The 18,377-nt window shown below is 42.7% G+C and overlaps 3 protein-coding genes across 9 annotated transcripts; 2 read left to right on the forward strand and 1 right to left on the reverse strand.

Moving 5' to 3' along the window:
• Positions 1 to 178: 178 nt before the first annotated feature.
• bw (brown) lies at positions 179 to 8,971 on the reverse strand. 7 transcript variants are annotated; one of them, XM_033483797.2, is made up of 14 exons: positions 8,379 to 8,971; positions 7,367 to 7,529; positions 7,242 to 7,290; positions 6,880 to 6,929; positions 6,110 to 6,243; positions 4,867 to 5,019; positions 4,519 to 4,757; positions 3,828 to 3,924; positions 3,515 to 3,763; positions 1,949 to 2,182; positions 1,578 to 1,713; positions 1,080 to 1,185; positions 520 to 620; positions 179 to 442 (listed from the first exon to the last, which is right to left on the reverse strand). In XM_033483797.2, the coding sequence occupies exons 1-14, from the start codon at positions 8,385 to 8,387 to the stop codon at positions 261 to 263; spliced, it is 1,902 nt and encodes a 633-aa protein (XP_033339688.1). In that variant the 5' UTR covers positions 8,388 to 8,971; the 3' UTR covers positions 179 to 260. The 7 variants fall into 7 exon arrangements, with proteins under 7 accessions (XP_033339688.1, XP_033339679.1, XP_076382805.1 ...); XM_033483788.2 differs by having other exon boundaries at positions 8,265 to 8,968; XM_076526690.1 differs by lacking the exon at positions 8,379 to 8,971 and adding an exon at positions 7,864 to 8,214.
• Positions 8,972 to 11,429: 2,458 nt separating this feature from the next.
• Positions 11,430 to 17,155, forward strand: LOC117229346 (uncharacterized). Its single transcript, XM_076526644.1, has 8 exons — positions 11,430 to 12,523; positions 13,386 to 13,616; positions 13,694 to 14,158; positions 14,704 to 15,148; positions 15,212 to 15,530; positions 16,079 to 16,129; positions 16,600 to 16,732; positions 16,828 to 17,155. Exons 3-8 carry the CDS (start codon positions 13,874 to 13,876, stop codon positions 16,957 to 16,959), a joined length of 1,365 nt encoding a protein of 454 aa, XP_076382759.1. The 5' UTR covers positions 11,430 to 12,523; positions 13,386 to 13,616; positions 13,694 to 13,873; the 3' UTR covers positions 16,960 to 17,155.
• A 155-nt stretch (positions 17,156 to 17,310) lies between these two features.
• LOC117229365 (uncharacterized) lies at positions 17,311 to 18,116 on the forward strand. Its single transcript, XM_033485805.2, has 3 exons — positions 17,311 to 17,411; positions 17,516 to 17,609; positions 17,672 to 18,116. Exons 1-3 carry the CDS (start codon positions 17,368 to 17,370, stop codon positions 17,843 to 17,845), a joined length of 312 nt encoding a protein of 103 aa, XP_033341696.2. The 5' UTR covers positions 17,311 to 17,367; the 3' UTR covers positions 17,846 to 18,116.
• Positions 18,117 to 18,377: the final 261 nt, after the last annotated feature.

Raw genomic sequence — 18,377 nt, forward strand, 5'->3', positions numbered from 1 at the left:
GAAGAGAAGTTGGCGGAACAATGGGCGGAGCTTCGCTGCACGTTCCACGCCTACGCGTGGTATTTTTTAATCGCGCACCCTTCGGGCGATAATTTCGCACGAATAATTCCTTGATGCGCCAAGACGCCTGGCATATAACAGGTCGCGTAGCAGTAGTGGTGTAGGAATATAGCGGAACTTGGTTTTTTTATTATCATAGTTTATTTAAATATCAAGATGACAGACAAGTGTTGCGTAAATTTGATAATGTCGGTGTAGCGTCAGTAAACAGCTTCCTTGCGGCTTCTGTGCCGAATGATTAGGAAACCGGCGAAATGACTGACGGCGAATATCACCAGCAGGCCGACCAGATCCGTCACGTAGTGGTTCGGTAGGTAACCATACTTCTCGAGGACTTCGAGACCGCTCGATATGCAGGGCTCTTCCGGGTCTGCGGAGCAATCTTCGAGAACACAGAGTCGGCATGAGAAGCAGACTTTTCGGAATTCTTTCCTGTATTCTCGGCGAAAAGAAGCATACCTATATGATGGATCAGCAACCACTGCGTCAAGGAAACCGCTTCCAGACCGTAGTAGAACTGGGACAGGTACTTTAACCACGCGGTTCCTGGCGCCAGGTGTCTGTCGAACAATCGTTGATAGCGATTCGAAATTTAGATGCAATTTAACCAGTCAGCTGCCTTTGACGAGTCATCAAGAAACGACAATATTTTCTGTTATGACTAGGGGTTTTTGAACAATTAGAAAGTACCGTTGCATTAGTTTCACAAGCCACTAATATTATTAAGAAAATAAATAAATGTGCACGCAGCTATTGTGTTGTACAATTAATGTAGACAATTTTTATTTATGCTGTTCGAATTGCAAATACATTCGTAAATTTTCGGACGTGAATATTTGGAGGCCGAGACGAAATAAAACGGACAAATAGAAAAATATAAATAATTATCATGAAGAAACTGTACGTATAGTATATCAGGGATAGCGTACTCGCGATCTGTTACATTTTGCGACACATTTTATGTACACGCTTTTCGAAGATGTCGCAACAGCTAACTGGTTAAGACAGTTTCTACTTACCCGAGATCCAGATAGATCCCGCAGAACATTAGGCCAAGGAAGTCGATCGGCACGGAGAACAAAGAGGCCGTGTCCACCGATTTGAATGACGCCGATATAAGCAGACCTGTTTCATTATGGATCACGTTAGATCACCGGTGAATAGAGATAAGAATGTTTTTATGCGATAGATCGCGAAATGGTTACAGAGCAAACGGAGTTGTATGAAGGTTGAACATGGAATCGAAAGCGTGCGGGCCTCGCAAGGCGGTGGCTGGGACAACGCTGACCCAAAGTATTCAAATTTATTCACTTAATTATCGAATTTTCGGCAATTAAAGGAAACACAAATTGCTGTCGCGTTAGGAACGACACAAGAAGGGCTATAACAAGTCTACGAGAAATATCTTCGAATGCATGTTTGAAAAAATTGCTGAATGAAGCACAGAATTGTTCTACACATCGTCAACAATACAGAGTTTAACCGAGGAAGCGTTATAGTAGTTTGCGAGTCCTCACCGAGAGCGGACGCGGAAATGGCGCAGAATACTACTGGCAGTGTGAAGTAGATGAATCCTAAGAATCCACCGTTCAATCCAGTGATATTGTATATCAGAACCGAGTAGAGCAGCGGCTGAAATATCGCTCCGGGCATCTAGAAACGTTAGTGCAAACTGTGTAGCTAAAAAGCTTTCTATTCGAATGCGCTAAAATACTTCGATCTGAACTGGTAGAATTTCGATCGATACGGTTGATGGAATAGCGTTTGGAATCGACTGAGTACAATCGGAACGAGGTTTATGAAATGAGGCGTCGGTAGACTCGGCTTAGCTCATCAATTGGTCGTCTCTCTCTTTCTCTCTCTCTCTTGCTCTCTCTCTCTCTCTTACCAGAACCACCACTTTGCTGATGTAATACGGCGCTGGCCCGTAAAGTCCGCCGGCGATGTCGCGCAGCAGCAGCGGCAACTCTTGCGGGAACGTGTAGAAGACGGCGTAATTAAAGGTGAACACGGTCTCGACGACCACCAGGTACAACAGACCCTGCATGTTCTGTATCCCGCCCTGGTTCATCCGTTTCGCCGTGATGCCAACGTACGGCGACGCGATCACCAGGCCTATCAGCTTCAACCCACACGTTTGTCGGGTTTTCGAAAATTCGTCTTCGAGGTGCAGTAATGTCTCTCTAATCGACGCTCGGATTGTCCAGAAAAATGGACAATTTGGGAAGAGGAGATGCGATTATTCGAGCCTTGCGGTTCGTTTTCATAGTTACGAATTGTCAAGAAATATAAAAACGAGCTGCGAGGCTCGAATAATCGTATCTTCTCTTCCCAAATTATTCATTTTAGTGGATAATCTGAGCGTCAGTAAGGGAGACATTACTGTACAACAATGTCTCTCTAATTAACGCTCAGATTGTCCATAAAAATGGACATTTTGGGAAGAGGAGATGCGATTATTCGAGCCTTGCGGTTCGTTTTCATAGTTACGAATTGTCAAGAAATATAAAAACGAGCTGCGAGGCTCGAATAATCGTATCTCCTCTTCCCAAATTATTCATTTTAGTGGATAATCTGAGCGTCAGTAAGGGAGACATTACTGTACAACAATGTCTCTCTAATTAACGCTCAGATTGTCCATAAAAATGGACATTTTTGGAAGAGGAGATGCGATTATTCGAGCCTTGCGGTTCGTTTTCATAGTTACGAATTGTCAAGAAATATAAAAACGAGCTGCGAGGCTCGAATAATCGTATCTCCTCTTCCCAAATTGTCCATTTTTGTGCGCAAACTGAGCGTCGATTAAGGAGACATTACTGTACAGTGAAAGCGAGGAGGTCGAAAGGGGATGATCTAAATGGTATCGAGTGTGCTTTTCTTTAATTTTGGCGACAAAGATCTGCTCAAAGTCACCAATGTGGACTAATCAGAAGCCAATCGGTGCAAGCGTATCAATCTTAAAATTCTGATAAATAAGGATTTTGCAAATTGTAAAAAAATGACAATGCCACTGATAATAGAAACCACAATTTTTATTATAATTAAATGAGAAGAAATTGAATTAATTCTTAAATCGATTCTTTCATTTTTATTCTTTTCGTATAATCTTTTTAAATTTTGTTTCGTCATTCCGCGCTCGATATAAATGCTGCTATCTATTGTTTATTTACGAAGAAGTCGATTATATTGATTTATCGACCGAAAGATCATCTGTCAAAGATGTGTTTACATCGCGTGACTCATTTTCAAAGAAACGTGATCTTACACCGATTAGCTTCTGAAACTCTCTGGTATCTCGGAAACAATGAGTCATAAAGAAATAGAATTCTACTAATTCGTCCCTTAAAATGCGAAAAAAGTTTCCTCCAGTGTTTGAGTTGTTCTATAGGTAACAATTTGTACACTGCCTCGCTTTCCTGTATACTTTCTGTATCGGATATCTGTGGAGCCTCACCAGGTAGGTGACGAATCGCAGCAGAAGCGTGGTGCTGCTTCTTTTGTAGTCGACGTAGGTCCTCCAGGTGAGCCACTCGATCTGCGTGAGAGGCAGAGCCTTTTTGAAAGCGATGGGAGCCGGCGGGACGTCGGAAAATATTAATGGCAGTGGGTTGGCGTCCGGCGTGCCGTTGCACGAATACTCGATCAGCTTCGACACGTTTTCACCGTACTTCGACTTCTCGTACTGGTCGCAGATCCAGTTCACCTGGGGAGGAGCGTACGTACCCTCAGCTCCTTGCATATATACCTCGCTGTTATTTATTATTTACCTTCTGATAGCTCTCGGTCTCTTTTCCCCGGACGATCGACAACTGAGAGACGTAGAACTCTGCGCGGTTGAAGGTCGGCGGACATCTCAGATCCAGGCTGGAAAACGAACACCGTGGTTCTCGGCGATTTCGCCAAATTTAACCCTTTCGAGGCTATCGGGACTTCAGAAATGATTTAAGATGCATCATTTGCTTTGTAATCGGACTCGATCCAGTTTTTATTATATCTTTTTATTGTATATTATAATGTAATATTTTATTATATCTGAATATTTTTTAAAACAGTGTAACTACTTTAAAATCGGATCGAACGAGTTGAATCTCTTTTTGAGGTACTAGAACGACCGGATTATTAGACAATTTGATGATTTCACGAATTGTCTAGCGAACCAGCTGTTCTATCGTCTCGATAAAATTCAAATCGTTTAGTAAAATTTTAGAAAAGTTATTTGTCCACGTATCGTATCATCATATGTATCTTTTATTTGTACGTAACAAAGGGTCTTTTACCCGTACACACGAATAAAAGCTATTATTATTGAAACCCCACTGTAAAGAGAGAATATACTGTACATAATTGAATATAATATAATATAATATGAATTAATACGTTATTGCCGAGAAAATGCATCTCGAGAGGGTTAAAGGGCGCAACGCGCGATTTCGAGATACGTGAATGGCAGCGTCGAACCTGTCGAAGAATTCAGTGGCGTCGACGGACGACCCCTGAAACGCGACCCTTCCGCCGGAAAGCAGAAGCACCTCGTGGAAAATGTCGAGCAGACCTGATGCCGGCTGATGGACCGAGCACATGACGATTTTTCCTCTGGCTGCGACCTCTCTGAGGGTTCTGACGACCGACAGAGCGCCGTAACTGTCCAGTCCTGTGGTGGGCTCGTCGCAGAACAGGATGCTGGGCTCGGTCAGCAGCTAGAAAACATTCGCTACCCTATGTCTACTTCATATTAACGCGATTAGGCAGATTCGACTCTCGAGCTTTCGGCGAAACCGTGTTCTCTACTATTCGACGGTTGCTCACTTGAACGGCCAGGGTGACTCTTCTTCTTTCTCCGCCGGACAAAGCAGACAGCCTGCTGCCCGTGCACTTTTCTAGATTCAGCTCTGCCAATACGCCGGCGATCTGCTGCTTTCGGATGTTCGAGCGAACCCTTCTGTCCATTTTCATGCAGGCCTTTCGATAACAGAGAATTTTCATAAAACTAGGGTGCTATCGATCGACTGTATTAACCTTTATGCTAGCAAGCACGTACTAAGCTGCCCGTTTACTGTGATTCCTTCAAACGATTCTTCGTGTTCTTATAAATAGACTGCGGATTTTATGCATTTTTATTTATAATTTATCGCATATTTAAATGCAAGTATATATTTAATATACAGGGTTCCCCGGAAAGAATCATCCGATTTCAAAAATTTATATTTTAAAAAATTACGCACAGAAAATTATAATTCAAACACGAATATAACGGGAAAATGTGTGAGTTTTTGTTTACAAGTGTTCAATATGACTTCCTTTCGTTACACGTATGATATCATTGCGATATGGAAGTTCTTGCCAAACACGGTGTAATGTATCTCTGGTAATTGTTTGTACAGCATCACAAATGCGTTTTTTCAGTTCATTTACACTTGTAGGTAAAGGTGGTGCAAAGACAAGATCGTTCACAAATCCCCAAAGGAAGAAGTCGCATGGGGTCAGGTCGGGTGATCTCGGAGGCCAACTGTGTAGAACCATATTATCGGATGAACTGCGACCAATCTAACGGTTTGGTAGTTCCGTGTTAAGAAAATTCCGAACCTCCAAGTGCCAATGGGGTAAAAAGTAAAACTCGCACATTTTCCCGTTATATTCGTGTTTGAATTATAATTTTCTGTGTGTAATTTTTTAAAATATAAATTTTTGAAATCGGATGATTCTTTCCGGGGAACCCTGTATATTTAAAAATTTGCATTTAAATGCATATTTATTTATAAATCATCAGATTAGATAGGAAAACATTTGAAGACTTTCACACACTATATTATTTTCAATATACTAAATTCATTAAGATATTTATATTTAACTCCCGTTTGCTGTTATTACCGATAATTTTTATCCATCATAAAAATCCGCCGTCTATTTATAATCACGGAACAATTCTGAGTGTCCATTGTTTGGACGATATTACGTTATCTTGTCGCTTCAAGATAAAGATTCGTACATGTAATCTACAATGATTTACGTATTCGATTTGCTAACGCGAGGGTTAATCGAGGGAACCAACCATGAACTCCATGTGCTCTTGAACAGTCAGCGACTCGACCGCCAGGTCCATTTGCGGAACGAATCCCGATATCCTTATCATCTGCTCCGTGTCTATCGGCTTTCCGTTCAGCAGTACCTCGCCCGTCGCACTGCCTGTCAACGAGAAATTTCGATTTTCCGTGATCGGCATTTTCCGCGGGAAGGACTTGTCATTTGTCAGCGTTAGAAGTCGGTTTAATGTGTCCCGGAATGGATGAACGTTTTAGTCGGAGAGCTCAAATAGTGTCGAAGAGCGTGAAGATTTGAAAGAGTGTATTTGATTTGGTGGGGGTATAAAGATATGGAGAGAGCGTGTTGATTCAAACGAGTATACAAATTTGAAAGAGTGTAGACAGTTTAAACAGCGTAGGCTCTTGAAAGAACATGTAGAGATTTAAAGGAACGACTGAAAGAATGCAAAAAGGATTGGAAAGAGCGTAAATATTTAAAAATGTGTTGTACATTTGAAAGAGGTATAAAGATTTTAAAGAGTGTTGAGATTCGAAAAAGAGTAGAGTATTTGACAGAATGTGAAGAGTTTAAAAAATACAGAGATTCGAAAGGGTATAAAGATTTAGATAGAGCGTACACAGAGACGAGAAAGTGTAGAGACTTGAAAGAGCGACTGAGAAAAGAAGTTTGTTTAAGTTCGGAGGGCGAGAGAGACATTTCAGCCAATTCTGTGGAAACATGTTAGAGGATGTTCGTGTGACAATGTTCGATATCGTGGTGTCTAAACGACGTATGAACCTTTGACTCGCCGGCTGATCGTCGCGAGCAACGTAGTTTTCCCAGCGCCGCTGCAAACCGAGAAGTTCGTTCAGTCGAGGAAACATTCCGTCCTGCTGGAAACAATTAACAACCCTGTGGCATACTAAGCGCCCGCAATATTTTCCGAGTCCTCGATATAATCTCTGCCTTGACAGACCTTCGACACGAAAAAGCGGCGGAACTGAAAGAGCAGAGCCGATTGGCCGCGACAATAGAAAACTTGCGAACCGGTTCGGTCCATTTGGCTCCACACGTTGGAATTACTCGAAAAATCGTTTCCCGAGAGAACGCCTTTCCCGATCGAGGTCGAAGGCGTTTCGGAAAGCCCCGGTGGAAATTACCTTGGTCCCATGATGGCCATCAGCATCCCCGAATTAACTACGCCGCTGACTGAAACGCGAAACACGGGTGATCAAGGGGATCTCTCTCGGGCTCGATCGCTGGGATCGGATCGATTCTCTAGTACCTTCTTCCAAGAGTGTGACGTATTCGGTGCGCTGCAGGCCGAACATCGCCCTTAGATCGCCGTTGCACTTTTTCTGGGTCGTGTACGAGATGTTCTTCCAAGTCAGGCACAGCTCGTTCGGCAATGTTCGCGGCAACGGGATGTACTCCACCCTCGGGTTCATCTGGAACAACGCGCACAGCTAATTCGCGCCGGGAAGAAGATTCGCGGTTATTCTTGTTTTACACCGTCGCCCGGTTCGCTGTAAGAAATTCGCGAGGACGGAACGGTTCGCGAGAAAGTTGCGACCACCTCGACGACGCGCGAACGATTGCGGAAAATTGTTTATCGCGGCGTTAATCGAACGGTTTCTGGCGATCATGGTGTTGCACTGGGCATGAATCACCCCCGTTTCGCCGACCGGATCGCGACGACGAATCTAGCCGGGAAAAGTGGGAAAAGCGCGAACGAAAGACGCGTTTGTCTGACGTCTGTCGCGCAAGCAGCCTGGTAATTACAGAGGAATTCTAGCCGGCCGTGATCATTGGAGCCCTTCCACCGCGTTGTCGCGACTGTAGGTCAGCCATGGTTGCATAAAGTGCAGATTCAACTCGCTGGCCGCCATGTTGGTCCGGCTAGCGCAATGGTTGTTTTGTTGTTTATGTAATACGACCGATCGATCGATCGGTGTCTGCCACGATTTTTCTCCGTCCTTGAGGCTCGTTTTTCGATACAAATCGGTCGATTCTCCGTTTCACGCCGGGGCTCGTGTCGACGGATCCGACGAAAAATCGGAACGGGTCACGCAAAGTTCTGTCACCTCAAACCGCAACCTTGCGCCAGGCAAAGCGCCGCGATCGATGACTGCACACGCTATTACGTTTCAAATGAAATGTACGATTCGCCATCCATCACTTACGCTAACGGTGTGGAAAAGGACCATCCCGAGGATGAGATTCGAGAACCAAGCCGACCGGCACCCGAGCATCCGAGGATCCACGAAAACAGCCGATCCTCAAACGGTTCTAATCACCTGGATCATGCCACGCGCGATCGGCGCCGAACAAACGAATCCAACCGTTTCCCGTTTGATTGCACTGCTTCCCGACGAATCTTGACGAGACCCGCCATCGATTTCTGCTCGTGGCTTTCGTTCTGCAGGCACACGCGTTACGCAACCTGCCGCGAAAAAGAACCTGCTCGGTGGTAACCGGCCACGTTTAGGCGAAACGGCCGCGAACCAGCGATTTCCCGAGGGAAACCCGGCGAGATTTGATCGGTCCGCGGAAGATCGCGTTGTTTGGGCTCGCGTCCTGGTTGTGGGACAGTGACTGGTAACCGGAGGCGAATGTTACTCACGACAATACGACACCATCGCGAGCGGTTTTGCGAGGGAAGATACGACCGTGTGTGCCTTGTACATGGAACGACGGCTACTCGTTACACAACGAAACCGTGGCGCGACGAAGAAGCTCGCAACTGGAAGGATTACGCCGCTCTGCTTCACTCGGCTCGGCTCCGCTCCGCTCCGATCCGATCCGCATCGAGTCAACGCTTTTACGCATACCGGCGCGGTTTTTACACTCTTGCCGGGCAACAGAAAGACTCTGCGATCGTTTCGCCATTGTTTTTTTAAATTTTCCTAGGGCCGGATCGTTGGCAGATGCGCGACATGCTCCTGTTATTGTTATTTTAACCCTTTGCACTCGAGTGGTAACACGGAGTCGCCCCGTTAAAAATTGTTATATCAAAATCATTTTTATATTATCAAATTTATTTATATTTTATTATACTATATTTATTATATTCTATATGAGTCACGAGACTCAATTACATATGTACAAAATGCGATAAATCGTGTAAAATGGAAATACCGTAGGTCAGAGACTCTAGTTTGGATTTCAAGTTGGAATGGCTCTTCGAGTGCAAATCATTTTCTTCACAGTTACTATGATCAGAACTTCTTCGATTATAATAATTTTCTTAAAAGAAAAAAAAAATATATATATTTTTTCTTTTAAAAAAATTATTACAATCGAAGAAGTTCTGATATATATATTTTGTTGTTGTTGTTTATTATATATTACATATTATTATATATTATTGTATATTATATAATAATATTATTATATTATTATATATTATATATATATATATATATATATATATATATATATATATATATATATATATATATATAAATAATTTAACCGTCTTTTGATTTCTTAGTTCAAGCGTACATTATAGTAAAACTAGCGAAAGATCTAAGCTAATTTAGTCTTCCTTATAGAGCTACACGCGTTAGCCGCTTTTAGTGATCGATAGGGTCAGCGTTAAACAAATTGGAATTAAATGACTTAACAGTCGGAACCTTATCGAGTCGATGCGCCGAACAGATTGCCGGATGAAAACAAACGCGTTACGATTTGGCTCGCCGGCAGACAATATTGATAAAACCGAAATGCATATTGTAAAAAACAGCACGGATACGCGGTTTCGCGGTTAACGAAAACAGCCTGGGCATGTTTCATTTATGTATGCACGCGGCCGCGGCTTCGTTGCAGTTTATTTATTCAGGGAGGGAGTCCAGGGGAGAATTATTTGATACGCGCATATCTAACAAAATGCACCCGTCGGCGAATTGTTTAACTGAAATTTGCCGTGTGTGTATATCGTTTTTGCACGTCGCGCGAGCTTTTCGCTTAGGTAAAAACGTTTTCATTATCCGCGAACGCTTGAGCAACGGTCGAAGAACAGAGACGCAAATTTCGCCATATAAGCCAGTAGAGTTTTATTCTAAACATTACGATACGTATATGCGACGTGTTTTTTCTTTCTCAAATATACTCTCGCGACACGAGTCAATATATTAGGTAAGTCATTAAGTATAAAATGCATAGATTTTATAGCAAGATTATAGAGTAAAGTGTGCATTTCCATGATCTAATAGATATCGGCTTCCCGGGCTTCTGCAGTAAAAATTAACACGTTGACTGGCGAATCACAATCCATCAAAAATCCGAAACTTCAAAATACATAGTTGAGTTAGGGAAACTAAAACTGAAAATTCGAAATCGATCAAATTAATTGCTTCTTCGATTCTATTGCACTAACACTAACAAAATGTAGCGTGTATTCTTTTATTTCGTTTATATTTTAATAGAAAAATTTAATATATGATTTATTACACCAACTACTCTATCTGCTTCCTAACAAGTATCTGTCGCTGATAAGAAAAAAAGAATTCGGTACAATTTACAAGCAGAACATTATAATTTTCTATCTCGAGCTCCAAAAGAAGCACTCCGGTATCGTGGTTGAATTTTTTCGGGGAACGAAGCAGAAATAGAGAGCATCGGAAGATTAAGATCAATGATCGGGCAATCCAGAAACGTCGACGAGTACAATGGATGAGAATCGAAGACAGAAGAGGGTGGGGGCTGATCAGGGGCAATAAAACGATGGAAATATTGGAATCTGCGCAATATGATTCCACGCGGTATCGCGAAATGAAACGAAACAATGTTTGCGTTGCGCGAACGCCGGTTCCCTTTCTCTCTCTCTCTCTCTCCGTCTCTCACTCTCTCTCTCTCTCTCTCTCTCTCTCTCTCTCTCTATCTCTCTATCTCTCTTCTTCCACATGCGCGTTTCTCTCTCGCTCTCTCTCCCTCTTTCTCTCTTTCTCTCTCGCTCTCTCTCCCTCTTTCTCTCTTTCTCTCTCGCTCTCTCTCCCTCTTTCTCTCTCTCTCTCTCTATCTCTCTTCTTCCACATGCGCGTTTCTCTCTCGCTCTCTCTCCCTCTTTCTCTCTCTCTCTCTCTCGCTCTCTCTCCCTCTTTCTCTCTTTCTCTCTCTCTCTCTCTCTCTCTCTCTCTCACTTACACACTTCCTCCACGTGTGTCTTTCTCTCTCTCTCTTTCTCTCGTTCCTATGTCCTCCCTCTCTGGTTCTCACGCCCTTTCTCCACCCCTCCAGGGTTTCGCCTCCGTCACTCTCTGTCCCACCAGCGAAGCGTCGCTCCCTCTCGGCTGGGAATCGAGGATTTGTTAATATCGAGCGCCTAGCTAGTACCGTGCCAAAATGGCCGACGTTTAGTCGTTCTTTAGTTCAGGTTTAGCCGAGCTTCGCGGAGTATCGCGCCTCGCCGTAGTCCACGACTTCCGGTTTTCCTCGGGTCGAATCGTTCGCCCACGCACCTCGCGGTCGTTCAAAAAATGCACGCGAAGCTACCCCGCGAAAGCTCTTAATCCAGTACTGGCCTCTTTTTCCTTACCGTTATAGCTCTTCTCTTTCACCCCGGTTCACCCCCTGTTTCGCCCGTTTTGCCCGTTTAGTTCGCTGCCCCAACCGCAATCGATTCGCAGAGCGATCCGAAAGTTCGAGCCATTAACCGTGCACAATCCACGGAACTGTTGTACCGCGGTCATTATTATTTGTCTGCACGCAGGTCTCCCGTGTTTCTTTTTCCTTAATCAACCCCTCTCGCAACCTCCCTCGAGAACTTCTCGAACGGGAGCGAAACACAGATTCACTTCTCGAGAGAGGAAGTTCGCCGAGCATCGGAAGTTGAAAGTGTTGTTCCTCCGGCGAAAGTTCACGAGCGCGATTCAATTTTTATTCGATCAATCGAGTCGGCCGCAGCCCTGCATCGCAGTGCAAATGGAATAGCGCGCGTGAAACGTCGGTAACGATTGTTCCGAATGAACGACGATGTTAGGAAACGGAGGAAATCGTCCGAGAGTGATCGAACCTCGGCGGCCATGGATCCAAACCCCTGATAGGGGGGGGATCAGATTTGTTCTCTCCTAGATCGTTCGATCATCCCCGCCGTGAACACTGTGTCTGTACATGAAACGTGTCGGCGTCGGTAAAACAGTTTTTAATCCCCTTGCGCTGTAATATCGCGTCCGACTTGTTACGAATACCTCGAACGGATTGCGCTAAGTATGAAAGCTAGTCGTCCGTTTTGAATCGAAATAACATTCGATTTCTCTGCTATCGATATTTGGCTATTACAATTGATCTGGACGTAAGACTAATGTCAATTTCCATCCTCCCTCTCTCCCTATGAATTAATGAAATTTATAAAAGGAATCGTAGTGCACGCGGTTAATCATCGATCAACCGTTGGCTGTTGGATTAACATAGACGGAAAGTCTGTCGGATCTTTCTCGATTAGGTAAAGGAGAGACATCGCACTGTTTCGGTCGCGCTTTAAACACTCTCGAACCGCATTGTACACTCCTCGCTAAAACCAGGCCGGATGATTATCGTTTAATTCGTTTATTCGCGGGTAAAATCCTTTGGTATCAAAGAAAGGTAGCACGTAGAGAAAAACAAAAGAAAATATTATCGCTTGTAGAGGTTAGTAAAACGATTATTGTACGATACGCTGCAACGATAGTTTTAGACTTCCTAGAAATTGTTCAACTATATCTGTTTTCTCGTGTGTACACAGTTAGCATGATTAATCGTTCTATTTATACAATTTCGAGATCCGTACGCTGCGAGATGGCGTACAAAACGTATAATAATCTGCGATTTCTTAGATGTCTGGTGTTCGAAGATTTGTATTTTTAAGCGAGTTTTTATAGGATCGAAATTCACGGTCAAGTCTTATTTACGCGATTAGCGTTTCAAGAAAAATCTCGAGAACCAACTACGAACCTAGGTGGCGCTTTAAGATCATGCTTAAGACGGTCTTATAAATTAGACTCGACTACAAATATGGCCGATGGTCACGTGAGTTAAATACGATCCTCGGAAAGAACCGCGCAGGACACATTATGATACGAGATCTGTCCCAAAAGTATCCGACCTCTTCTTGTATTTTAACACATATCTATTCCGGGGTAATTTTCACTGCGTCACCTTCGAAATAGTTTCCTTCCGACGCTATAATACTCTTCCAGCAGTCGATCCACTTCTGGAAGAAGTGGTCCTGGAAGTTCTTTTTTTTATGGTTAGCAGCCGTTGCGTCGCGTTTCGTTTCATCGTTTTGTCGTCGTCGAATCGTCGGCCTTTCAACGGTTTTTTTTCAGTTTTAGAAGTAACCAAAAATCACGCGGTGCTAGATCGCGGACCGTACGAAAGTTACCGAAGCCGATGAATGCCATATTTTCTCCCCGAACAGGTGCGACCAAGTTTTTGGCAGAATTCGATACAAATTCGACGACTCGCCATCGTGTAATGCGACGTTCATGTTCGAATTGAATGTTCGAGGAATGAATGACTGCGTGTTGCAGTCGCCTGGACAGTGATCCCGTTGATCGGTAAGGGTACTCATATAGTGCCCCGTACCTGCTTCTTACAATTGAATATTCAAGGACAGAATTATGTACATGCACAGGTCGGATACTTGTGGAACCTCGTAGACTGAGCAGTTTGTCTACAGAATTCGAAGGGGTAAGATCAAACGCAGTTCGGAGAAGTTATCGGGATCCATCGATCGCGCCGAAGCAGAAGAGTGGAAGAAGAGTTGTATTAATTAATGCAGCATTAAGAGTTGGTATCGGTGCAATAGTGGAAAATGTCGTCGTCCTATGAAACATTTGCGAAAAGGCGGGAGCGGACCCAAAATTGGCTCCCGAAAGAGAAACAGGCGCTCTTCTTCTTGATCAAGCAACATGCCCCCGCGATCCTCAACAAGAGGATCGACGCGGCCGCCACGGCCATAAAGAATCAAGCTTGGTGTATAATCTACAACGATTTCCTGGGAAAGTTTCCCACGGAACGGGACATACCCAGGATCAAGCAGCAGTGGAGAAGGATGAAAGCTCAAGCTAGGCAGGAAGTGCGCATTCATAACGACGCGGTAAGTCATTGAATCGGGCAGTTTCGATCGTGGATCCTATAAATCGTGGAGATTCTGTTTCTGCGAATTTTTGCGAAGTTGGATCGGTTGCAGTGGAACCTCGATTATCCGGGCGAGCGACACCGGTGTTCGGTTATTAGAACGGCTAATTGGTTGCAATGCGAGACTTCAATCCTCAGTAATTTATAAATCGCACGGATTGTCTTAGATCGAGCCGATTATACTTTATTTAACGCTAAACCAACCGAGCTTATCAAACTGGCTGGTATCGTACTCTTCGTTTTAAAGTTGCTGAAATCGAAAAAACTTCTTCATAGAAAATGATTGAATAGATTTCTTAATCCAAGTACATATTATAATAGAAATAAATTCACATAAGTTAGTATATATTCAAATAATATATATATTATTATATTATTTATTTTTATTATATTATTATATTATTTGAATATATACTAACTTATGTGAATTTATTATTATTATTATTATTATATATATATATTCAAATAATATAATATAAATAAATTCACATAAGTTACTTTTAGCGACCGGTAGATTTAGTGTTAAAAGAGATCACTGATCTCTTTTTGTCAGCGATTCCGTTGCGTCCCCAGGTGAAGAAATTGGGGGTCGCGCGCGCGGAGAAGTATCTGCCATCGAATCTGTCGTCAGAGGTTTGGAAATTAATGGGCAAGAGCCGCAAACGTAACTGCTACTCGTACGAGCACAATCTGCACACCGCGGACTCGTCGACGAACTTGCCGACGAATTCGGTGAACTCGACGTCGTTGCCGGTGAACTCGACGTCGTTCTCGATGAACGAATCGGCCCTGGAGAATCTGGCGACGTCCACGCCGAAAACGCCAGCGGACACGATCAAAATCGAAATAAACAGCGACGAGTGCAACTCCGTCGACGAGAACCAGGCCGGCTTCTCCCAGAGGAATCTGGACGATCCGGACGTCGAGGACATCGTGGTTTCCAAATTAGGTGAATTTCGGATAATTAATGGTAGTAATCGGAACTGGTTTTAATCGAATTCTCGTCTGCTAGAACCCTCCGAGGTGCAAAGTTCGAAGGACAGGATCGATCAGGCTGAGGACAATGTCGATCCATTTGTAAACATGATCGATGAACCTGAGGTCAGTGTCGATCAACCGGAGGGCAATGTTCATCAACCGGCGAACAATGTCGATCAATCCGAGGATAAGATCGATCAACTGGATCGTCAACGACGCACGCTGAAGATCCATGTGTTAAACGCCGAACTGGACCTTGTCGAGCTACGGAAGCAAGTAGCGATGAACGAGCTGAAGACCTCGGAAATCAAGAGACAGCTGGCCGAGAGACAGGCGGCGGACTACAATAATAGGTAGCATTTTTATTTCTCATGTAATTTTGTCTCGTTAGTGTCGCGCCTCGAGAAAATGAGACGTGAGATAACTAACGAGGATAATTATAAATCGTACAGATTGAACGAAATGATTAAGTAATTTCGTTCACCCTGTATAGAGCGCTGTACCTGTAACTTCGTTTAAATTTTGAGTTATCGATCGTTGATTTATCCGATGCAACAGTGCTGTAGTTTTTGTTATTACTTGTACGGATTTATTTGTCGCTTGTGCACGAGAAAGTGTTGTATTTTTGTATATCGTGTTGAGAAATGCAGCGGGAAATGGGATCGAACGGTTCCGCGGAAGAATTTGAATTAATATTGCCGCCATTGCGAGCGCCACCATGCTGGTATGCGAAACTACTGCTGGAGAGGGCGACACGAAGACCTCTTGCGCTTACTGTACCCCCTCCGGAACAAAATATAGCCGCAGTCTACATTCTATCTTATACATCGGTACAACGACTTCGATTCCTCATTTCTATTTTAACCCGCAGCACTTGTTTCTAATATTTTCTATCGGGAACAATGCAACGCGCTGTTGTTGTGAAATTCTCACGGAACATGGCTTCATTAAGGTATAAAAGAACACGTTTCGCGATATTTGTATATAATTAAATAAATAAATTACGCGTATTCATTGTTCTTTCACTGCACCGCGCCGCTCGATTCGAGCCCGGCTTTTATCGCGTTCTTTTGTAAAATTGTTCGATCGCACGGTCTGCACGTTCAATTTTGACATTCCTCGACTGTTTTTCCGTAACAGTGTGTACAAATAATCGGTATACGAGTTGTTGAGATTTCACTGGAAACTTTTTTTTTTGCGGCATGCGATACTTGTCGGAATTTGTCTATATATGTACATGAAAATTATGTAATACCTGCACAATATTGTGACAGAATTTTAATCAATTGCGTACTGCAACTAAATGCGTTGAAGATATAAGCGCACACTAGGTATTTTTAACTTTGTCAGTGCCATCTTGGAGTATCTGTTGGCAGTACAAATTAGAAGGCACTAATTAAGCTGTTTTGTCGGGTGTTATAGCCATGCAAGAATGAGTGGAGAACGTGGATCTGGAGCTGGCAAAGGCGGTGGTGGTGGTGGTACTATCCGTGAAGCAGGTGGATCCTTTGGTAAGATGGAAGCGGCCCACGAAGATCAGTATTTCTATAATCTGGTTAGTTGCTATAATGCAGCAGTGGCATATTAAAGTATCTTTTTATAGTCTCTGTTAGGTTGCAAATACCTACATGTAATATCCTTTTGTTTTAGCAAAAGGAACAATTCAAAAAACTAAAAGAGGACCTCCACGATGAGATCTCGTTCCATGAGGAACAGATCAAGCGTCATCAAGAAGCCATAAACCGCCACAAACAGAGAATCACAGATATGAACCACAATTGAGTTGCATAAGGTGCACCGTTCCAAAAATCCTGCAAAATGTCCTTCATAACAATATAGATGTTAAGCTTTGAAGATAGTAGCAGCGGTAGATATAATCATGACTGTACTTGTTTTTCTTTTTGATTACAATGTTAAGTGATATAATAAACTATCATTGATTTTATTACTTATTAAATAAAAAAAAGACAGCCGTTTATTTTAGTGTATTTGATATACCAAAGTATACTAAGCTAGTTTATTATATTGCGCATGAAATCGGCCAATAAACATCGATTATTTTTCCGCTGGCATTCGTATTCAACTGTTTTGCTGTTCCCGACAGAAACCGACAAAATTTCTGTCATATATTAACTGTTCAAACTACTATTTCTACGTGAAAATTAATGTTTTCTCTTTTCACCGCACAAAATGTTGCGACACACTTTCCGGACATTAACGTCTCAAGTCATTAGGTACGATATGCCTCTTAAATCGGTATTGACTGCGAATATTAACATTTATGGTTAAGTCTGCTTATCGAATGTAATCGCTAAAGGAATTTCGTTTTCTAAATTAGTTCTAGATTCTTATCGAGTAAGTACAGCGATTCCAATAATAACAAAACACCAAGTGACAATATTGCATTCGAAGTCGACTATTATTACAAACAGGTAGTGTCTTTGAAAAGTAACAGCCCACTAAAAGAAAGATTTTAATTAATCACATTTCTCAGGATAAAGAATTACTAGAGATATTAAAACAGAAATTGCAAGAGGAGGTGAAATGCATGCAGGATGAACTTAAAACAATGCGAAATAAGGTGGACGAATATAATCGCAACATCAACGAAAATCTTCGATTTTTGAAAGGTCTCGAAAAAGATTTATCGGCTAGCGATAAAAAATAAAGTCCTGTTTATTTATCTGATGATTAATCTTCGACTATCATAGTCACTGTACCAGTCTACCAAATGCATTTTATATTACATTATTCCGTTTACCAAATGGCCATGACAAAATTTGTTTTCCTAATAAGAAATGTATTTGTAATGTGCATACAGTTGAATCGATGTACAGAAAGATTACTAAAATACGTGTAACCTTTCCTTATGTATTTCATCTAATTGTAGTTCATTTTAATATGCTCATTTTAATATACATGAACTTTTCAAGAGAAAAGAGCGACGTTATTATAACTCTTCGTACAAGTTTATAGATTCAATATAAAGGAGAACCATTCTTATGTCGCTGGCTTCGTTTGAATCCGCCTTCAGGTAACTCTTCATAGAGAAAATTCAAGTTCGAACGGGCGTTTTAACGTTTCTGTTTTATTTTACAGAACAGAGGGTGTTGTAGTAGGAACGCTTTGAATTTCGCGCGGCATCGCTGACGAATAATTTCAACGTTCACCGTTGCGCGGCGCGCGCATTCGTTGCAAAA

Source organism: Megalopta genalis, chromosome 15, assembly GCF_051020955.1.
Source record: "Megalopta genalis isolate 19385.01 chromosome 15, iyMegGena1_principal, whole genome shotgun sequence".
Taxonomy (NCBI): Eukaryota; Metazoa; Arthropoda; class Insecta; order Hymenoptera; family Halictidae; genus Megalopta; species Megalopta genalis.